This window comes from Monopterus albus, unplaced genomic scaffold, assembly GCF_001952655.1.
Source record: "Monopterus albus unplaced genomic scaffold, M_albus_1.0 scaffold186.1, whole genome shotgun sequence".
Lineage (NCBI taxonomy): Eukaryota > Metazoa > Chordata > Actinopteri > Synbranchiformes > Synbranchidae > Monopterus > Monopterus albus.
The window spans coordinates 1,411,112-1,433,706 of record NW_018128066.1 but is presented as its reverse complement, the minus strand read 5'-3'; the positions used below and the strand labels follow the sequence as shown (position 1 = coordinate 1,433,706).

Here is a 22,595-nt window from a genome sequence, read left to right as displayed (position 1 = left end):
GAGTTTCACTATTTGAGTTGAATTACTGAAATAAATGGACTTTTCCACGATATTTTAATTTATTGAGACACACCTGTACTACCTACAGTTTTCAGGAAAATAACAAATGCCGCCCAAACAGAACAAAACCAGTATTTACCTGTCCAGTAGACATACGGCCACCATGGCGTCACTTTTCAGCCCCTTTTGTTCTCTCAGTTGTTGTCATTCAAAAGCCACACCAATTTTAATTCTGGCTTTACTTCTTGCAACATCCAATTTCTTTTCAGTTGTAACTTTCTCAAATACGGTGTTACCTGCTCAGAACTGCAGCCCTCAACCATGGGTGGGAATCTCCGGTTCATGGTTAAACTGCTTTAGTCCTGGCTAGTAGCCGGTAACTAGCCTGAGAAGTCTGGGCTTTTCCAGCGGGTTAGAAGTGAAGAGGGAGGCCAACTAACTTTATTCAGAACATAAGCTTTATTCCACCTTGGTAATGCAAACACTGCACATGGCCTTTGATGCCCAGTTAACTGCATTAACAATCCTATCTATACACTCCCGGTGATGTCACAGGTGTGTGAATGCGTGAGTGTTTGTGAGTGCGAATGAGTGAATGGCCAGATAGTGTGAAAGTGCTTTGAGTGTGCTGCAGTGCATAGAAAAGAGCTATACAAGTATAAAGACCATTTAGGTGGCAGGTTCTGGCAACAACAACATTTCGTATAAGACTATATGTCTTAAAGGGGTATAAGTAGAAATAACTGTGATACAAAATAACAGAACATAAGATTCTCATTACATTATTAATTACGTAAAATGTTAGTTGTAACATTTTTTACTGCTTGCATTACACTGTCCAGTGCCTTGCAAAAGTATTCATACCCCTTGAATTTTTCCACATTTTGTCACATTACAACCACAAACTTAAATGTATTTTATTGGGATTTTATGTGATAAACCAACACAGAGTATCGTATCATTTTCCTTCCACTTCACAATTACGTGATATGTTGTGCAGTGTTAGGTTCCTGCCACACATAGCGTTTTGCAGGTAGACCAAAAAAGTTCAGTTTTGTTTCTCATCTCATGCATCTCATTCTCATCTGACCAAAGCACCTTCTTCCACATGTTTGCTGTGTCCTCTACATGGCTTGTGTCAAACTGCAAACAGGACTTCTTATTGCTTTCTTTCAACAATGGCTTTCTTCTTGCCACTCTTCCATAAAAACCAGATTTGTGGAGTACATGACTAATAGTTGTCCTGTGGGCAGATTGTCCCACCTGAGCTGTGGATCTCTGCAGCTCCTCCAGAGTTACCATGGGCCTCTTGGTGGCTTCTCTGATTAAAGCTCTCCTTGTCCGGCCCGTCAGTTTAGGTGGACGGCCATGTCTTGGTAGGTTTGCAGTTGTGTCATACGCTTTCCATTTTCGGATGATGGATTGAACAGTGCTCGGTGAGATGGTCAAAGCTTGGGATATGTTTTTATAACCTAATCCTGCTTTAAACTTCTCCACAACTTTATCCCTGATCTGTCTGGTGTGTTCCTTAGTCTTCATGATGCTGTTTGTTCACTAATGTTCTGTAACAAACCTCTGAGGCCATCACAAAACAGCTGTATTTATACTGAGATTGAATTACACACAGGTGAACTCTATTTACTAATTAGGTGACTTCTGAAGGCAGTTGGTTGCACTTGATTTTATTTAGGGATATGAGAGTAAAGGGGGCTGAATACATATGCACGCCACACTTTTCAGATTTTTATTTGTAAAAAATCTTGAACGCCATGTATCATTTCCCTTCCACTTGACAAATATGTGATACTTTGTGTTGGTCTATCACATAAAATCCCAATAAAATACATTTAAGTTTGTGGTTGTAATGTGACAAAATGTAGAAAATTTCAAGGGGTATGAATATTATTACAAGACACTGTTTATGAACAAGTGTGATCTAGAACTACAAAGACCTTACTAGAAATAAGGTCTTTGTAGTTCTAGATTATTATACTACACAATGCCTAGTTTTAGCTAAGTTAAACAGCCACTGTTTGTTTTTAGCAATTGGTTTGATAAAAAAGGTATACCTTTACTGTAATTTGATAGGTTGTCGTGGTTGCAACAGTGGAGATGACAGTGGACCACAGGAGGGGATTCTTAAAAAAGGGGATTGACATACATCAAAGATATTTGGACTGTTGAGTTTTATTAAAAACAAAGCCACTCTTGAGCAGAATCTCTCTTTGAAATGCTCAGTTATGTTTCGTTATGTTTATATACAGTAACAATAGTAAAGGTATCCTTGAGAAGATCATATCACTAATGTGTCACACACAGCAATCCACTGCACTATACAAATTGCTACAGCTTGCTGATTTGACTAAAAGCCTGGACCAAGTTTGTTTTTGGAGGGAAAAGTGCACACTGCCAATAATCATACATAATACATGTGACTTGCATTAGAAACTGCTTAGGGAGTTGTAGGAGTTTTTTGTGTAAACCCTACTCTTAGATGGATAAAGTGGACAGAATCAGATTTATGGACGTTTTGAATACCTCCGTTACTGAGTATATTAAACTATCCCCCACCACCACTGGCGCTTAAGTGCACTGGATGGACAGACAGTACTGTAGTAGCAGCACTTTGCTTTTGTACATAGGGACTTTTCTAGTGCTAGGCTGACTCTTGACTCACTATTGTTCAAGCACTCCCACAATGTACTTCAAAAACATGTGCAACCCAAAAATATCAGCAAACAAGTGTGTTGTGAGGTGTGATGGTGGGGCCCTGTTTTAGTCATTTTACTGTTGAATGCCTTGTTGCTGTTATGCCTGTGAAAGATGAATAGTTCCGCTGGCTCTAGTTTGTGTGTGTGCTTTGCTCTGTAGGGGTGTTCGTGGTCTGTGATATTTGTGGATCTGGACGCCCACAACAGGAATAGACAGACCCTCTGCTCTCTACTGCCTCGAGAGTCTCGCTCCCATGTAAGTTCATACTCCAGTCTGTGCACCTTCAGTACCAAAAATACCCTATAAATGGCTGTTAACCAAATATTTTTATTAGCCAGATTGGTAGAGATTCTACACAAGGCTAGGCCACTGAGTCAAAAACAGAATTAAATTGTGTAACGTCAAACATTTATTTTAATAAAGTCTACTGCAGCTTAATAGCTCTGAGTCAGACATTGTCTTTGTATCTACTTTTTAAAGCCATGCTAGTGTCATTTGGCCAAAATTGAAAAATTGCTGTAATATTTCATGCAGACAATTATGATGCCAAGGGGATGGATCCTACTAAGTTTGGTGATCCCCTGACTTTGTCTACCACCACCATGAGGTTAACATTTGTTTTTTTACTGTAAGTGAAATGACTCGACGTTTACTGAGATTTTGTGCAGAAATGTACGCCACCCCTAGAATGAATTGGACTTTTTCTCTATAGCTATCATCAAGTACAAATTATAATTAGTCCAGTTTGCACAGCATAATCATATACTAATGCATTAAAGTCGGTCCCATCAGTCTCAGCTGTACTTTGTGTTCAGTGCGAAGTAGCAAATGTTAACAGGCTAACATGCTAATCTAAGATGGTTGACATGGTAAACCTTATACCTGCTAAACATCAGTATGTTAGTTTATCACTGCGATCATGTTGCTGGGCCTAGGTACGACCTCACAGAGCCACTGTAGATTTGTTGTGTTGTTCTAAAATGTTAAAGCCTTCTTTTCTGAGATCTTTTGCTCCCCCTCTAGATTTGTCAAAAAACACAACTGAATGTAGTTGTTCATTATATAAGAGCACAATGTAAAAATTATATTAAATTATTGTTTAAATTATGGTCTAGTTAGAAAGGAACTCTCCGGTAGAAATGTCCTCTGTTGAACATGTTGTTGCAACCAGCCCCTCCCTGCCTCCAAGGAGCAGCTGTGTGCATAATCTCTACCAATTAAAGACTGAAATAGAAGCCTGCCACGCATATGCCAGAAACTTAAAAGGTTAATTGCACAGTTCAAACAAATCACACACTCATGTCAATATATCAATGGAGATCTGTAATTCAGCAGCGCATTCCCTTCATGGTGCAGTCATTACACTGCTTGTACCTGTGATATTGATGGTTCACCACTGACAAGAATTGGAGGAAGTGAGAGGCGGCTGCAGAGCTGGAGGGAGGTAAAACTGGAAAAGGCAGAAGAGGAAAAAAGTGGACTGAAGAGAGGAAAAGCGCGAGCAAAATCACTCCCTCTCCCACTCTCCTCTCCACCACTTGCAGACACTTAAATGATCACTCTCGCTCTGTGTGTGCTGAAAGTGTCAGGCAGAATAGCCGCCATCAGCTTTTGCGGAAATGAGTGTAATTAGACAACCAGAGTGGCATTATAGCCATATAGGATTGATGGAGCTGGAAGGAAGGATTGCAGTAGGGAGTGAGACGCATACTGCAGGATTCTGTAGTATTCAGAATATCAATATGTTTGATCCTCTTCTGCTACAGCAAAAGAAAAGAATTCAATATTTAAATCTAGATACACTCAATCCTGCACCGAATGTGTTCTGCAAGCTGATATCCAATTTCAGCCGCAGCTGCTGAGGAAGTTAGCATGTAGATTGGTCTTTTAACAGGAAGTTCAAATAATCAGTGGGTCCCCCTGTGAACTGCAGAGATCTGTGCAAATTAAAAAAATTACTGCTGGCAATTCAGCTTTCATTTTCAGTGCTTAATAAAGTAAACCAAACAAAAATGAAATGGGATTATTAGATGCCCACTCTTAATGGTTTGTCAAGACTAATAACAGTATTCATTCCTAATGATTGTTCTAATTTAAATTTAGTTAGACAGTCCCTGATTCTAAATAAGGCTGCTATCGTGTACTCTTCCTAACCAGAAGCTTTCACTTTTTCATCTCTACCCGTCTATATATGATACCTTAGTACATCTTTGTGTTCTAAAGAGTATTTGCTCTCCACAGTTTAGTTAGCTTGTGCTTTATGAATGTCAGTGGCTAGTTGGGATTTAATTCTAATTCCTTATTTATTCTGATAGGTATGAAAACGGTGCTGAATAGAACTTAAAGAATAGGTTTGGTGCCATTCTGTATAGTTTTTTTATTGTTAACTTCTATCAAAGGACAAAAATCAACAATGAACTGAGCTGACAAACAAGTATTCTCTGTGTAGTTTAAACCAGATAGCCTTGTCCTCTGTAAAATAAACTTCAATTGGTCAAAAAGTTCATCATCACAATGCTCGTAAGTACTGTAACGTTTTGAGTCGATACGACATATTTCATCCCACTGCCACAAATAGTTACAAGAGCCCTACAGTAAATGTGTTTTAATCCTCAGTCTCCAAAAGTCCACTTTATAAGCTACTCCTGTATGAGTGGTATTTGTTAAGAACTTCAGTTCCCAGCTGTTTTAGCAAACAGGTGAACCCATTTTTTAAAATAAACTAACAATCTTCTTCAGTAGGAACAAATGGGCTTAGGACTGAGTATCAATGGGAAACTCAGAAAGAACAGTATAAATTGGTGGAGAACATTTCATTTCATTGAAAAAAACAGCTTGTTATTTGTGTTCGGTAAATAATTTCTCCCTGGCAGAACACAGATGCAGCCCTGCTTCCTACCATCAGCTATCCTGCCTTTGCAGTGGATGATGACGCCCTCTACAGTCAGACACTGGACAAGATAGTCCGCAAGCTGCGGGGCAAATACGGCTTCAAACGTTTCCTCCGTGATGGCTACCGTACGGCTAATGAAGACAAAAACCGCCGCTACTACAAACCTGCTGAAATGAAGGTGGGTGCCCATTTCGTTCTGTGCTTTAATTCCACTTGTTTTTTTTTTGTTGTTGTTTTTTTTGTTTTTTTTTGTCTTCAGTACTCTAGTTTATTTTATCCATGTATAAATGTGAACAATAGGCCTCCTGGGCAATACCTGGATTGTTGAGAATGCTAGTGCAGGCTTCATTCAACTAAAAGCAGGTATTACACACAGAACATTTTATCATATCTGACAAACATAAAAAAATACAATAAGTGTTTTCTAAATTTTAACAAGACATACACCTGGATGTCATCAGCATAGCAGTTGGAATAAATATTACTTCAGCTTGATATTATGCCTGAAAGAGAACATACAGCACTGTGGTATCTCGATCACAGTTGGGGTTAAATAATGATTTAAAGCTGGCCAAACCAACGGTTAGCAATGGATAACACCTGAAAAAGCTCAACCTGAAAGTGTGTGACATTTGAAAAGTTTTGAAATGTATAAGCCTGTAAAAGTATTATCCTTATATGATAATGCTAAGACACCTGCCTGCGACTTAGTGTGTACCATTCCACATGTTTTAATCCTCCAGGTATTTCACTCCAAATCTGTCTGTGTGTGAGAGAGTCACTTTTGGTGTGTATGGTCATGCATATATACGTATATGTATGTGAATGACTGCATTATTTGTCTTTTTTGAATCCCTTGTGATCCCAGCGCTCAGTGAGTCATAGAATCGTAATGCTAAACAAATCTGTCACTACTAACTATAGGATATGCTGGCCGTTTTATCGCTGTGTCCGAATGTTGAGAGTGTACAGTGCACTCTATAAATGGAATGTAAAAAGTAGCGTATGCCACTTTCTGCTAACAGTCCCACAGTTCAATTCTCCATTGTTTTACATCAGAGAAAATTACCATTGAATGGCTCTAGCTGTTGGTGATGCAAAATAACGATGATTAGTAGGTGTCCGTAATCTCAATTTACTGCTCACTATTGAATTAACTAATGAGTGCACATTATACAGGAAGTAGTGAATGATGGAGTGATGTCAGGCACAGCCCGTGATTTCATGTGGTGTTGAGGTCACCTGACCTTTGTCATTTCAGTTCATTACACCTACCAATTATTATTAGACCTAATGATATTAGCTAGTCAAATTCAGCAAAAGCTTTGTGATTAAACAAACAGAAGAGTGGAGGTGCATCATAGAACTAAACACTTAATTATTTTTTTCTTGCACCAGTACCTGTATTTAGCCATATAACACAACAGGTAAACTGTGAAACTCCTTGCCTACAATTCAGCAGCTAGTGAGTCAGATGTTTACAGGATTTGGCAGAGACCAAAACAAAGCTCAAGACTTGGGCACATTTACCAGATGGCCTGAAACACAACCACAAGAAATGTTGCTCAGTGGCTACGGTGTATGTGAACAGGCAACTCTTTTGCTTTATGATGTCAGGGTCAGCAGATTTAACATACAGTGTAGGATGGATATAAGTTTAGTACATACTTCTATATTTTAATATCTTTGAAATTTTCCCACCAAGAAAACATTTTTCCTGGAGGAGAATGTTCTTTACAAAGAATATACCACCGAATCACTTATTAAAAACCCACATCTTTAAATATGTATGTTTTTAAAATAGCTGTACACATAAAATATGGCGCAGCTGTGATTTGAAAGGCTTGTACTATAGCAGGACTTGACAGATTGCTGCTCATGGCTCTTATAGCTGCTGTGCTCTGTGAAAAATGTTTCAAACACCATCCCTTTTACAAAATTAGATTGCTTTTGGCTGTTCTTATCAGCCAGATTGTCAGAAAGGTGGAGCTGAAAGGTTGGTGCTGAAAGCAAACAAGCCACCGCAAAAAGACAAAAACAACAGTGCTTGCTTGATATGTCGCAGAGGGCACTCGCGGGGCACCGACTCTGAACCACTTGGAATACTTTGAAATCAGCTTTCTTTAATCTTGCAGTTTATATGATACAAACTGTGTTTAAAGCCTTTTGGCTCCATTTTGGCTCCAATTTTGCCAGCAGGCAGGCAGATTTATCTTGAAAGACACTGATGCCAGTTAAGTTTCACTTAAACTTGTGATCACTCCTGCTGATATTTTCCTTGCATCTACCAACAGTGATATAGTAGCAACTATGGCAGAAAGCACTGCAAGGGAAAAGTATCCAATAATAAGAGGACACTGTGCCAGGTGGCTATTTATTATACAATGCAGTAAATATTACCAGATATATTCAAGTAATAGACATTGAAGTAAACAGATTTTTTTAAGTTAGAAAGGAAGCATTTGCCAATTTTAGTGGGGTAACAGAGTAATAACATTACAAACACAGTACATAACAAAACACTCCTTTGAGTGATAAGCTACCACGCGCAGTAATGAAATGCCAGGGCTGTGTCTGATGTAGCGTGAGCTCTGTCTGGAGACAGAGATGCTGCAGGTAGACCTAGTTACCCTGCAGAAGACAATGAGTGAAGTTGTTGGTGTTTAAGATAGTATTCACAGCAGGGTAGGTGTCTGTACTCCATGTCTCCTTAGAGCAGCAGCCTGTGTGATAGACGGTTTTACCAATCAGTCGAGCTGCTCAAGCACAAAGCACCAGGGATCCCTGCATCCCTGCCTGTTTACAGCCTCAATGGGCCAAAAAAGCACAGGCCGCGCTGGGTAACTGCCTCAGCTCTTCCTTTCTCTCTTTCACTCTGTGCACCCCCCCCCCATGCCTTTATGCCTTTTCCTGTCTTTCATTTTTCTCTCCCTCATCTCTCTGACAGCTGCTGCTGTTGAAACACACAGTTTGAAGCCATGCATACCTGCATTTATCATGAGGTGCAAAGATTAATCCTGCATTTCCCTGCATTTCAACCCTGCAGACAGTAGTCTGCTGGGTTGAATATATCTGCTGGGTAGTGAAAGTAGTTGAAAAAGATGAACAAAGACTAGCAGGACTAATGTCATTGATAGATGGGCTAAAATTCACAGACACGTTCAGCAAAAGTGGATTTTATAGAGGCCATTAAAACCTTCAGCTTTTTACAAGCTCACCTTGATGAATTGTAATGTCTATACAATTTTTGGTAACTAGAGCTGCTTATATTTCTACTGTGTGTTTGTGTTGATCCTCTTCAGGCAAGCATGAGATGAGATAGAATTATTGGAATTAATAAGGCTCTGATTCACTTGATTCCATTTTCTACATGTGACTTGTAACCAAATGCTAGAGTAAAATTCAAAAGAATAATCAAAGTAATGGAATTCATGTCAGTTCAAGTGTTTGTTCTGGAAAAGTTTTCTCTGGCTGCTTCAACATGCTAGATTTCAGTCTAGGGTTCAGTCGACTGAAAACAACCAGAGTTGCACAGTCAGGCATACACTCATCAGTTACTCATTCAAATTGATCAGTCAATCATTCCCTGCAAAGTCTTTATGAAAGAGAGAGGTTTAATTAAATGGAATATGTGAATACATGAGAGGAGAAACATGACGAATGCACATGCTTCCATACAGGACACTAGGGGTTGCTGAAAGGTTTGATAAGGGTGAAAATGATGCAAATCATATGCTGCAGCCTTCACACACACCAGACCTAATCCCATGGTTGATTCTGAAACATTTTCAAAACACCAAATTACTTTAGCAGATTTCTACAGACTTCAACATCTTACTAAAAGTTCTTTGACATCTAATCCATCTGGTGTGGCTCAGATAAAGTGGGACATTTGCCCACTTGGGTTGGTTCAGTTTGGCTGGTGTAAAAGCTGTCAGTTTGATGCAAACTAAGCAAGCAGACTAAAACCAAAGGAACTGCGGTGTGATTGTGAAATGCATCTGTATAAACAACAAATAGCCTATAATTATGTAAGCTCATTAGAGCAGATCAGCAGCTTGTTTATTGATTTTGTCTTTGTGACACCAGATAAGGTGCAGAATTTGATGTCCCCATATGGCTTCATGTAATGCAGGATTGGTGGGCATCACCTGTCAGTCCTTATTACTTCATGTTTATAGCTCTTGGTTTGTTTATAAAAACCTATTGTAAAGACAAACCAGGTTGTGTTTTTTGGCTTGGTTGCATAAAATGAAATTCACTGCAAACGTGATCAGACCCAAAAATGTCCACCCGCAATTAAGACTCTTCCATAAGTGTTTGAGTCAGCATACATTTCAGAACGGCATTAATTCAAATTTCTATTTCTGTTCATAGAACAGCAGCTCTTTTGCTGGAGTGATGGAAGTGTGGGCCCACAGGAAGTTACCTACAAACTTGGTCCACTGACTTTTTTGTTGTTTGTCTGTGCCCTGCACACCTTCTTGTCTTCTTGAAAACCAGCAGCCCAACTCTGGACTTGTAAAGACTTTTAAAGGAAACATTATTCACTGTGTTACATCTTCTGTATCTTTTCTGTGTGCCATGCTGTTCCATCCACTAAAGTTCAGCAATCCCCCAAAGTTCAGTCCCCATGCCATCTCCTCATTCTGAAATGGAAAAGCAATCATTCCTCCTCTCTCTGTCTCTCTCCAGCTTTTTGATGGAATCGAGTGTGAGTTTCCCATATTTTTCATCTACATGATGATTGATGGTAAGTCTTGTTCTATCCATTGATGCTTAAATGATGCCTCAAGTGAGTCATTGGCAAGATAGAAGACAGACTAGCAGTATTTCACTGGAAATTAAATTTTGATATTTGCCAGGTTTTAGACGACTTAGGAGAAATACTTTAAAAAGATGTGATGTGTGAACTTGAGGGAATAGTAAGAAATGAAATAAGGGGTATAGTTTTTCCAGAAAATGTCATGCCAGTCTATATCTACAGATGTTACATTGATCCAAACAGCTAACACCAACAGATAACCAAAGTAAGCAGACTTTGGGGAAAAAAAAGTAAGGAAATGTTTTACAGCTATCTGGTATCCCTACTATACAGAATACTGCGAAGTACAGCAACAGCACCACAAGCAGCTTTAGTGCACTGTAACCTTACTGTACATACTGGCTCCTGAAGAGCCTGCCTTCCTGTTGTAGGATGTTTTATCATTACATTTGAATTTATCTGAACGATGCAGTGAACAGTTTAGCTCAAAACATCAGTGAACTGTTTGGGATTATTCAGAATGAAATGGTCAGAATTCAGATTGCTAGTGTTTTTATTTGTGATGTGCACAACTGTTCTTCAGCGGATGTAATCAGTATTTTTGTACAGTTGCAAGAAAACATAATAGCACTGTTTGCAGTTTCCTGATTTTCTGCATAAATTGGTCATGAAATGTGATGTGTGTGTTGTAGGGGTGTTCAGAGGAAATAAAGCTCAGGTCAACGAATACCAGGAGCTCCTTGACCCAATCATCTTCCATTCTTATGATGGTGGGTAATTACATAGACACCCAAATATACCCAAACACATACAAATGCAGTGACTAATAGTTGGGGTAACACACACACACACACACACACACACACACACACACACACACACACACACTAAACATTCTCTCATGTGACATATTAGTATGGTTTGTTTTGGAGCCCCCGTGTCTGCGTCTGTTCTCTCTTCTCCTAGAAGTGCAAAACGTTCTGTTATGAAGTCGTAATATCCATATTCATGCACCACATATTGTGACTGAGGCTTACAGGGGTGTACCATTGAGGTGAACTCAGCCTTTGCTCATGAGCAAAGAGCCTGGCTTCTGTATTCACCTGCACGCATTGCTGTAGGGGAAGATACTCAAAAGATAGGGATGTCAAGATCTTTGAACTTCTGTTGGTCTGTTCATAATAGAACAGGAATAATTGGAATGTAGAAAGGATAATGATGTGAGACAGAGCTAACTTAAATTGCCCCTGAAGGCTCCACACTACCTTTGTACTGGTTATGTGTGAATTAGCAAAGCCCCTGCAGTTAATCTGCAAATGTTTTTTTTTTCTTTTTCACCATTAACGCCCAAGAAATGTCTAAACCCACAAATGCATTTGCTGCTGGCAGACGCTGCTACTGTGTGGTCTGCTACAGGTTTGCCTGACCTCCCAGGTGTCATGGATTCCCACATTTTTGATGATACATAGACACATGCAGGGTGCAGCTCTGGGAGACATGCTGCTGTACTGTGGTCGTAGTGTGGTGAATGGGCAACATTAAATACACTTGTGCCATCCTGCCATCCTTTTGAGTCAGTAATATTTTTTCTGGATAAGGTTAAAGTAACACTGGACCACATGCAGTCAGGTCCATAAGTATTTAGATTAGGACAGAGTTTTTGTAATTTTGCCTCTGTACTCTGCTGCAGTCAATATGTTTTCGAACTGTAAATGATTCTAGAACCAAACTAACCAAAAACACTGGTGCACAGTTTAATCATTATATGATGTGATAATGTTTTTCTCCTTTTTTTGTTTCTTCCAATTTGCCCCCACACTGTATTGTAGTACTTACTGCTAAATTGTGGGGTGACTTTGGTTCAGTGGGTAGCGCGGTCGTCTCCCAACCGGAGGGTTGGAGGTTCAAATCACGTTGCCTGCAGTCCACATGTCGAAGTGTCCTTGGGAAAGACCCCCAAGTTTCCCCCGATGGTTAGAGCCATTGGTGCGAGTTGGCGCTGCAGATGGGTGCCTCGGTTATGTACCAGAAACAAATTGGTTGTAACATACAGTACTTGGCCAAATAAAGGTGATTATTATCCTTATCCTACCCACAGGGCAGAAGTCACTAGTACTGTGACATTTGGGCCACAGTTAATGTACTATAACGACACCCCATGCATTTCTGTTAGTCCTGTTTGATAAACAGTGTTTTTTATCTATCAATCCCAACACACTGGTGGTAGAATCAGTGCTAAGGTAACTTAGGCTACATTAGCAACATGGCTAATCAAAACACAATGGAAATTCATGGGGTGGAAACGTGAATGAAGCCACTCATGTCGACTCATCACAACATATTGTACATGCCTAAAACACTCCTCCTGACACAGTTGAATTGCATTAGTTTTTTGTTTTGTTTTTTTCCCAAATATTTACATCACAGCACTGTTTTTCATCAGTAGTCCAGACAAATAAAACATACTGGAGTGTTTTCAATAGCCTGTTTCAGTTTTCAATAAAAAACTTTGGACGCATACACACACTGTACTACTTAGCAAAGTTGTTGCTTCTTACCATCCTCTTAAAGTGTGTTTTCTTCTGGGAATGAAGCACAGATTCTTCTTGCTTAAACACATATCCAGAGAAGGTGCTGTCACATGCATGCACACAGTGCTCACAACCCCTGTGTCTCATGCCAGGCCATGCTGTGATTCCCAAATACTACTATGTACCAGCTGACTTTGTGGAGGCGGAGCAAAATAAGCATGGGAGCCAGAAGCGTTTCCCCAGCAACTCTGGCCGGGATGGGAAGATCTTCCTGTGGGGTCAGGCCCTGTACAACATCGCCAAGCTGCTAGGTATGCCTCTGTGTGTGTTTGTGTGTGTAAACCTTGGTATGATGCTCTGAACCCATGCATTCATTCTGCTCAGTCTAATATCAGTCTAATGCAAAACGAATTTGACAGCAGGTTACTGTATATTTGATGTATATATAAATAAAATCACTTCAAAACTGCATGATGTGTTTACTTGTGTTATCTTTGTCTAATATTTAAATTTGTTTGATGATCTGAAACATTTAAGTGTGACAAATATGCAAAAAAAATAAGAAACCAGGAAGGGGGCAAATACTTTGTCTGTTTGATGACATTATTATATTTGTGTTATGGCTCCGAATTGTTAACAATTAATCATTGATTTGCTTAATTCTTTACTGACATTAATTCCTGGTGCCGTTAGACACAACCATTGTGTGTATGCATATCCGTGTTTGTGTAAATTCCTAGGAAATTAGTTTTTGGTCTTTATTTTCTTACTTACATGGGAATGTGTTTTGTAAGTATGTTGATGATTTTTATGTCTAACTACATGTGTGTATGTTCACTTTCCAGTGGATGAGCTGATCAGCCCTAAAGATATTGATCCCATTCATCGCTACGTGCCCCGCCAGGACCAGCGCAACGTCAGCATGCGATACTCCAATCTGGTAAGCTGTCATGTGACTGTGACTAACTATCATCTGAACACTTGTTTCACAGTTTATCATATTGAATACTCATGTGCACTACAGACATTCATTCTCAGGGTAACACTGCATTTGAGCAATATTTTTAGTCACCACAATTATGATTTATGCTTTTGGCCTGAAGTAATAACAGCATACACAAAGTAAGTTATGCCAGGGAAATGGAGTGTATGAGTGTGTGGGGGGGGTGGTTCTTTTGTATATTTGTAATTTATATTTTCTGTGAGAGACTACAACTTGAAAGGAAAAATGAGGAATAATAAGTTGTTTATATAATCACAAGTCTGTGCTAAGAGTTTTAAAATCATGACATTTGGTTTTATCACACACATTAAGAGAAATGTCACTGATTGCTTTCACATACAGAGCCTACAAGAATATAGAATAGCTATGTGTGTCACACTGCACAGTATGATGTATGATTTCTGTCTTTCCAAAACTGAGACACATTAGCTCGTTTACTAGCTTTGCTGTAACAATTTAAAAAAAAATCCTCCTTCCTCATCTTAGAGTTAATTTATTTGAAAATCCTCTTTCACTCAGTTATCAGCTGTGACATTGGATTGTTGCTTTGTTCTCATCAGGCTTTTATTTGTATTCATGTTCTTTAACTAGGCCTTACGAGACTTAATCCTGGCAAATGAATTCAGAAAACAAATGAAACACCTGCATTAGAGAGTTACTGCAAGTGATTCTGATGCATAGGTTTTATGTTGTAAACTGTAGTTCTGCATCAAATATCAACTGTTAGCACCCCCACAACAACAGGTGCCTCATACATGTTCAGGCTTTATCAAGTTTTAATAGTACATAGCATAGTGCCCATAGCATTCTTTAAATTACTAGATGTGTGTTACTGACTGTTTACTGAACCACATTTCAAATTCCTCAGTGTTGTCTTCACTATCAAAAATCTCTGAAATCATCAGAAACGTTTAGGAGAGAACCTAACCTGACATCACAACTCTTGCAGTACTACTTAGCAACAGTATGCCTGATTTGTATTACATTTGTGAAGAGGCGCATGTCAGCTAAAGCATGGTGTAAGTAGCTGCAGCAACCATGTGGAAAGGCTTGGTATGCTCTGATGTAACCCCTTCATGAGAAACTTTAAACTCACCCATACTCCTGCATTTTCCCACTAACTCCAACTCAGATCATTCCCAAATCCAATACTCACCCATACTCCTGCATTTTCCCACAAACTCCAACTCGGATCATTCCCAAATCCAATAAAAAAAAATCCCACTGCTTATTTTCTAGTATTATGCATGCTAAACAGCAGAATGTTGTTTTTTTTTTTTTACCTTGCCAAGGGTCAGTTTGGCGGATGGGGATGAAACCCAGTCCATTTCCTCTATGAACAGCCTCTCTGAAATGTCAAAAACTGATTGATTTGCTTAATTTTTTACTGACATTAATTCCTGGATGCCGTTGGATACAACCATTGTGTGTATGCATATCTGTCCATTTCCTCTATGAACAGCCTCTCTGAAATGACGGTCATGTCTGAGGTTTAATCCATATCTGAGGCAGCCGGCAGCTCTGACGTCAGACGGATGATGGGTGGAGATACAACAGCCTCATGTTCATTCTCTTTGCTGTATGGTGTGAGCTGAATGATGATTAATTCTGTTTTTTGGAGCTGGGCTGATAAGATGATGCTAAAACAAGGTGCACAAGAGAGGATAGATCCACAGAGGTATGAAGAACGTAAGCCTGAATCAGATTGGTTGCTGGGAGAAAGATCAGTAGAAATAACAATTACAGACAGTAACGAACAAAAAGGCGGAGACGGCAAAAGCATGTCAGCCACTGAGGAAAATCTAACACAGAGACAGAATAAGAGGGATCAAATCTTGCCTCTTAGATTTACAGATGTCATTATTTAACTTTCTGGGGCATACTAATATTCTTTTTTTCAAGAAAAGCCCTACAAGAAAAGGTGTGAGAATAAATTGTATTTATCCTAAGGTGTGCCACTCTTCTACTGGTTCTCAAAATGATCAACCTACACGCATACACACACACACACACACACACACACACACACACACACACAATATATATGTATGAATGAGTGTCATAGTTCTTATGAACAGTCTGAAAGTGCCGCTCCACATTTCCCTTCTTCAGAATAGTGATGGTAGATCAAGCAAACGCATTTCGAATATAACGTTGTGGAAAAAAAGTCGTCCTCCCATTCTGCATGGAATGTTTTCGGTACATTTTAAGTTTCTTACTTGATTTGGGCCCCCCCACTCATTTTATACCCTTTAGTAGCAATTAATTGGAAGGCTGACAAAGTAGTTCGCTCACTAGAGACGTATTGATCGACGTATTGGGCACCCCTGCTCTAAGTGAATAGAATGGGGACTTCTCTGTACTGACCTGTAGAAGTGATTTCAGCTTTACATATTCACGTAAAGAAACTGTTGAGATCACTGTCACTTCCATTTTTATTGTGTTGCCTTCAACAAGGTGGTATTATGGCCTTTTTTGGACCCATTTTTATAAATATTGAGTGTACTTTGAACATCCTGTATTTGTGACATTTTATCCAAATTAGTTTAGATTTCTCTAAATCCATCTTTACAAACAGCCCAGATTCCCTACAGCCCTAACAGGCCTAAGGCACACCTGTGCAATAATCATGCTGTCTAATCAGCATCTTGATATGCCACACCTGTGAGGTGGATGGATTATCTCTGCAAAGGCCAAGATATCACTAACAGATTTAGACAGATTTGTGAACAATATTTGAGAGAAATAGGCCTTTTGTGTACATAGAACAAGTCGTAGATCTTTGAGTTCAGCTCATGAAAAATGGGGAGGTGACGGAGTAGCTCCGTCACGAGTGGCTGACGAAGTGTATGTAGGCTATACGGACATACATGCGCAAATACACGGATTAAAAGGAGCACTGTCACTTTTATATGCGCGTAGTGAAATGAATTCACAACATAGTTATAGGTCGTAGGTTCAAACATTGCAGCCATTTCTAAAGCCGTTAAATATGGTTATGTGTGTGTCACGTGAGTAGTTGTCACTGTGACTCGACTGGGATGGGGCGGAGCCTAGGGTATTAAAGGCGACCCAGGTTCTACCGTGAGGTAGTTGGTTTTGAACTGCATAGAAGGCTGTACCTGTCTCGCTGATGACTGCAGTGCTACTTTTTGCATGGGTTGTTGTTGTTGTTGTTGTTGTTGTTTTTTGTTTTGTTTTGTTTTTTGGAAGAATGTTTTAACCTTGTTGTAAATATCAGCATTTTTCTATTTTTCCCTTTGGGGATGAGCACAATAAATTATTGGTTTGCACTGCATTCCATCTTTCTTTCTGCCATCTTTTTATCTGGTCTTCAAGAAGAGCCACGTCACGGGGCAAACACAAAACACATCTGTTGCGTTTATAATTTTGTTCAGTGCAGTGTGGTAAAGTTTGGGCACCCTACTAAGTCACTTCTTAGTAACCACCCCTTTGGTAGATATCGCAACTTGCACACACTTTTCGTAGCCAGTTAAGAGCCTTTTGATTTTTGATTTAAGAATTTTTATTCACCCGTCTGTGACCAGCATGTTTCAGTGATGTTCAAGTCAGGATGCTGCAAGTGCTTGTTTCACAAGCTATGATTTCATTTCTTGAAGTAGTTCATGGTGGATTTTGATGTCTGTGTTAGATCATTGTCCTGGCATTTTAATTACTGTTTGTGGCAGTGTTGTATTTTCCATCCATCCATTATACTGCTTATTCCAGAATAAGGGGTGCTGGAGCCTATCCCAGTTGACATTTGATGAGAGGTGGGGTACACCCTGGACAGCACTTCAGTCTGTTACAGTGCTGACACTTAGAGACAAACAACCACACACACCCACACTCACTCCTACAGTCAATTTAGACTCACCAGTCAACCTAAGCTGCATGTCTTTGGACTGTGGGAGGAAGCCAGAGTACCCTGAGAGAACCCACGCAAGCACGTGGAGAACATGGAAACTCCACACAGAAAGGCGTTGGCTCGGCTGGGACTCAAATCCAGAACATTCTTGCTGTGAGCCAACAGTGCTAGTTGTATTGTTTTCACTTCAAAAATTAACAAAATATGGAATTTACCCAAGTGTCATTTGCATTGCTGAAGGGCTGAAAGAGGAGATTACAAATTTATCAAAATTTGTGTTTAATTGAGATCAGAGAGAGCATTTTAAATCAAGTTATTTTTAATAGACTATCAGTAAATCAGCATCATCTTATTTGTATTAGCAGATACAGTGTGATCTTTCTCTGTAGGAAAACATGAGCACACATGCAGCCCCATTGTGCTGGCAGCACTGCTTTTATAGATTCAACATCTGTAACTAGTATGTAGTGTGAGCAAAGCCCGACTCCCCTCAGGTATGCTGCATATTTTGTCAAGATTATCGGAATTTCTATCGCAATAACACTGTTGAAACTGGATTTGTAGGGAGTGTGGCAGTGTGCTGTGAGCACGGCCTCTGATGGTAGCAGGCACCGCTCTGCATGCAGCCCATCAACAAAAGCCTATCACATTTATTTGGATGTGTTCACCCTCATGCAGTCCAAATAAATGTGTGTGAGTGAATGCATATACTTTGACTTTATTCCTGAAAAAATTGGAAGCTCAGTGGCTCACTGCCACAGTAATGGTGCACTTTCTTTTCATGAGTCTTTTTGAAATGGAATTTGGCGTCTGCACGACTTGTAAATAAGATAGCTAAAGAGCTGACAGCTCATTACTGAAGTTAATGCAAACTCTGAAGGCCAAGCGGGTGTGCTCAGTTTCATCAGTGGACAGAGTTTATAGTTAGGAAAGAGATCATGAGACCCAGTGGGGCATCAAGGTAAATGTTACAAACACGTTTTCTGTAGTCACATAGGAAGTTCTCTATGACACCACTGGTGGGTGGTACTTGGAGAAATGGGAAAACCTTGCTTGGTGCTCATGAGTGCCCTTTAACTAACTAAATCCACATGATTCCATTTGCTTCTTAGTGCAGTGTTAAAAGTAGTCCAGTGATTGGTGCTCATGAGTGCCCTTTAACTAATTGAATCCACATGATTCCATTTGCTTCTCAGTGCAGTGTTAAAAGTAGTCCAGTGGTTGTTGTTGTACATTCGCGGTTACTGTGCAAACAGGTTTTTTGTGCAGATTCACTAGAGCCAGTCCCAGCTGACACTGGGATAGATGCAGGGTGCATCATGGGCAGATCACCAGTTTATCACACAGAAAGACAACATTCACATTCACTCCTAATGGCAATTTAGAGTCACCAGTCAACCTAAGCTGCATGTCTCTGGACTGTGGGAGGCAGCTGGAGTACCCAGAGAGAACCCATGTGGGCACACGGAGAACATGCAGACTCCATACAGAAAGGCCCAGTTGGCCCCCAGGGTCAAACCTGGAAGCTTCTTGCAGTGAAAGCAGAACTAATTACTCCACCACTGTACTGTCCCTGTTTACATCTTGCTAAAGCATAACACAAACGTCTACTGTACTGCATTTCGTTGCCTTGTATTTGTACATGGGTGATGACAATAAAGTTGAATCTAATCCAATCTAAGTGTGACTTTGCCCAGCATCCATTTCTTCAAGATGATTCAAGATTTTCAAGATTCAACATTTTTATTTGCCATTTATGCATAACCAGACAGTCTAGGCATACAGGAATTCTGGTGATGGAGGGCCTTATCACAGTTTCTTGCACACCAACATTACCAAAAAATATCCATAGCAGTTTATACCATTAGAATTTATTCTTATTTAACTCTTTCCTTTATGCGATTACTAAAAATGCCTCGTCATATCCAGTCTAAACTAAGCTGAGTTCCATACGCTTGACAAAAACAGATATTAGTACAGTATGTTTGCTCTTTGCTGATGATGACTATTGAAAGTTTGTCTTTCTTGAAGAGCATCTAACCACTGAAGGCCAACTGTTAACAAAAGTGGCACATGGCAACAATGCACTCGTTTTCATAACTCACCTTCATGCTATTACTTCTATTGCTTAGTGTACTCAAACTGTAATTAACATAAACTGTGAGCTATGGCATCAAAGCACATCAGCTGTACTGGAAGACATTTAATTCTAAGTGCAGGTGTTGCAAGTGATGCAGCTATTTTAGTGTTTTTACCTCAGTGTCTTTAGAATTCAGTAAATTAGAGAAATCACCCTTCATTGTGTCTGAGCTTCCAAGCAGGACCACCTGAAAGCTGAGGTGAAGGGTATTTGATTTTCCTGGAAGGCATGAATGCAGCAAATCAACAGACCTTTAGTTTCAGAGCTTATCTTCATCCTGCCCTCATCCAAGGAAAATTAGATGTGGTTGTTTATTCATGTGGCTGGTGCTAAGCTGAATGCCTTGGATGGCCAAATAGCCCCACAAATTGTCAGCTTCATTCTCTAGTCCCTGTATCCTCCGTGGCTTCTCTCACCCTACATTTATTCTCTCTTATTACTTTTTACCATCTTTCTCTGGCTCTGAGTGTTTTTCTTCCTTTTCTTTATCTCTATTCTTACTTATGTATCTCACAACTTTTCTCTTTCAACTGGATGCTCAGCTCACATGTTGTTGACAAAGATGAGCAGAGAAGGCTGAGAGGAAGAATACAAATGGGAAGTAGGAGGCACTTTTTTAGTTTACTGTTAACAAATGTGTGTGTGTGTGTGTGTGTGTAGCAGTGTGTGTTGCCTCTGTGTCACTGACCTCCATGTTTGGTCAGCAGTCAGTAAAGACACATAGGCGTGTTGTGCTTTCACACACAATTAAGGCATAGTTTCTGTGCTCCCCCTTCTTCCTCTGAATATGTGTAGAATTTTCTGATCATTTTGTATATCCAGAAAAAAAACTCGTATGTGTTACGAGTATATATTCATCTATTTATGCATATCACAGTCTCCATCTATATGGAAGATATATGTGTGTGTGTGTGTGTGTGTGTGTGTGTGTGTGTGTGTGTGTTTCTTTGGGCACAATTGTATGCAAGCTGGCTTGTGTGTTTGTATATAATTCATAGTTCTGTTGCTTCCAAATGTTATGCTACCACTTAGAAGTCAATGCATCAACTCATTCCACAGCTGCGGGAGAATGATATGGTGCACAATACAAAACCCATGAATAATTTGTAGTATTGTACTGTCTAGTTTCACATTTAAACATATGTCAGGTTATTTGACATCAGCTCTGACATTCAGTAAAGAAATGTGTTGTAAAGGAGCTGGCATATAACCTACAGTATAATCACCTTTTTAAGTAGTTACCATCATCTGAGCCTCCACAATATTCAGAATATTCTATTTTGACCAATCTAATTTTGAAACTGTTTAAACAGTAGGATGCTATACAGAAATGTTTGTCTGTAGTCTAAATGTTTTTCCCCTCAATGCAAATCACCTCCTTTGTTTGTTTGTTTTTTTACTAACACATATGATGTCATCATTTTAATCCCAGTCCTGCTGTACATAAACTCTCCTTGCAGAAGAAGTTATTCTGATGTGCTGCACCTGATGTGGCAACGTTTGTATTTTTGCATGTGCCTAGGTAGTGCATATTAGGAATTTGCAAAACACAGGATCAGGTTTACTGCCAGTCAAAACAGAAATCTAGCCAGAGCACATATCTCCATATTGCATGCAGGTAGAGCAAGATATATTAAATTTGCATTGGGTGTACATCTCAGTAGGGAAGGAAAGTGGGGTTTCAATCATCCCGCCTTTGGAGCGTGGGGTGTTGTGATTCAGTTGGTGAATGGGGCATTTCTACAACTTTAATGCGTCATGGAGGTGAGTGTAGGAACTTTTTACATAGAGTGTTAAGCTGTACAATAAATACATAAATGTACAACTTTAACATGGATGTAAGCCATGTGGCACAAGGTGAAAAATCAGCAAAAAGGTGCACTGTGGTGCTGCTGGCACCTCTGTACTCTAACAATATTACAGATGGGTTTGGTTTTAAGCTTGACGCTGTGGATAAGTGCAGCTTTCTTTGTGCAGTGGTCGACTGTGTTGGGTTTTTCTGCATGAGAAATGATGCGCTCACAGGGCTGAGGGTGAGTCAGATCAAACACACCCTGGGGAGCTTGGCCTGACATTCCACTGACAAACACACAGCATGCATAGCAACTGGGAGATCTGAGTCATGAATGCCTGTAAAAGTGAATTAGATGGTTGTGTTGACTGTGTCACACCCTCTCGTAATATTATTCCTTAAATCTAATGGGTTTTTCAGGCATGCCTACTGTGTCACTCTTTTGTCTTGCTATCTATTTACCTTTTTCTCCATCTGTCTCTTTGAATGTTGTCCTATTTTTATGAATTCAACAGCCTACATACAGCACCAAATTACATTTAAGAATAGCACTTGTGTACATTAAAAACAAGGCAATGTACCCCTCAACTCTAGGAACCTTTGGTTTTTGTTAAAGTTCTTTTTTTAGGTGCTGTGTGTGTGTGTGTATACACATACCCTTGTTGGCCAGCACAGAGGTAAGATGTTTCTTGTAGCTGGTCACCAGGTTTGTGCACATCTCAGGAGGGATTTTCATCCACTCTCCTTTACAGATCTTCTCTAAATCCTTAAGGTTTCTTGGCTGTCACTTTACAACTCAAAGTTTCAGCTCCCTCCATAGATGTTCTATGGGATTAAGGTGCTGGAGACTGGCTAGGCCAGTTCTTTTTTAGGTGCTGTATGTGTGTGTGT

At 39.7% G+C, this 22,595-nt stretch overlaps 1 protein-coding gene across 1 annotated transcript in view; it reads left to right on the top strand.

Annotated features, from left to right (window-relative positions):
- Positions 1-22,595, top strand: part of LOC109969908 (phosphorylase b kinase regulatory subunit beta-like) — a 118,261-nt gene that overhangs the window by 41,146 nt on the left and 54,520 nt on the right. The window contains 6 exon segments of the mRNA XM_020617137.1: positions 2,872-2,967; positions 5,586-5,783; positions 10,301-10,358; positions 11,063-11,140; positions 13,054-13,212; positions 13,747-13,841. Of these exon segments, the coding sequence (XP_020472793.1) occupies positions 2,872-2,967; positions 5,586-5,783; positions 10,301-10,358; positions 11,063-11,140; positions 13,054-13,212; positions 13,747-13,841 (684 nt within the window).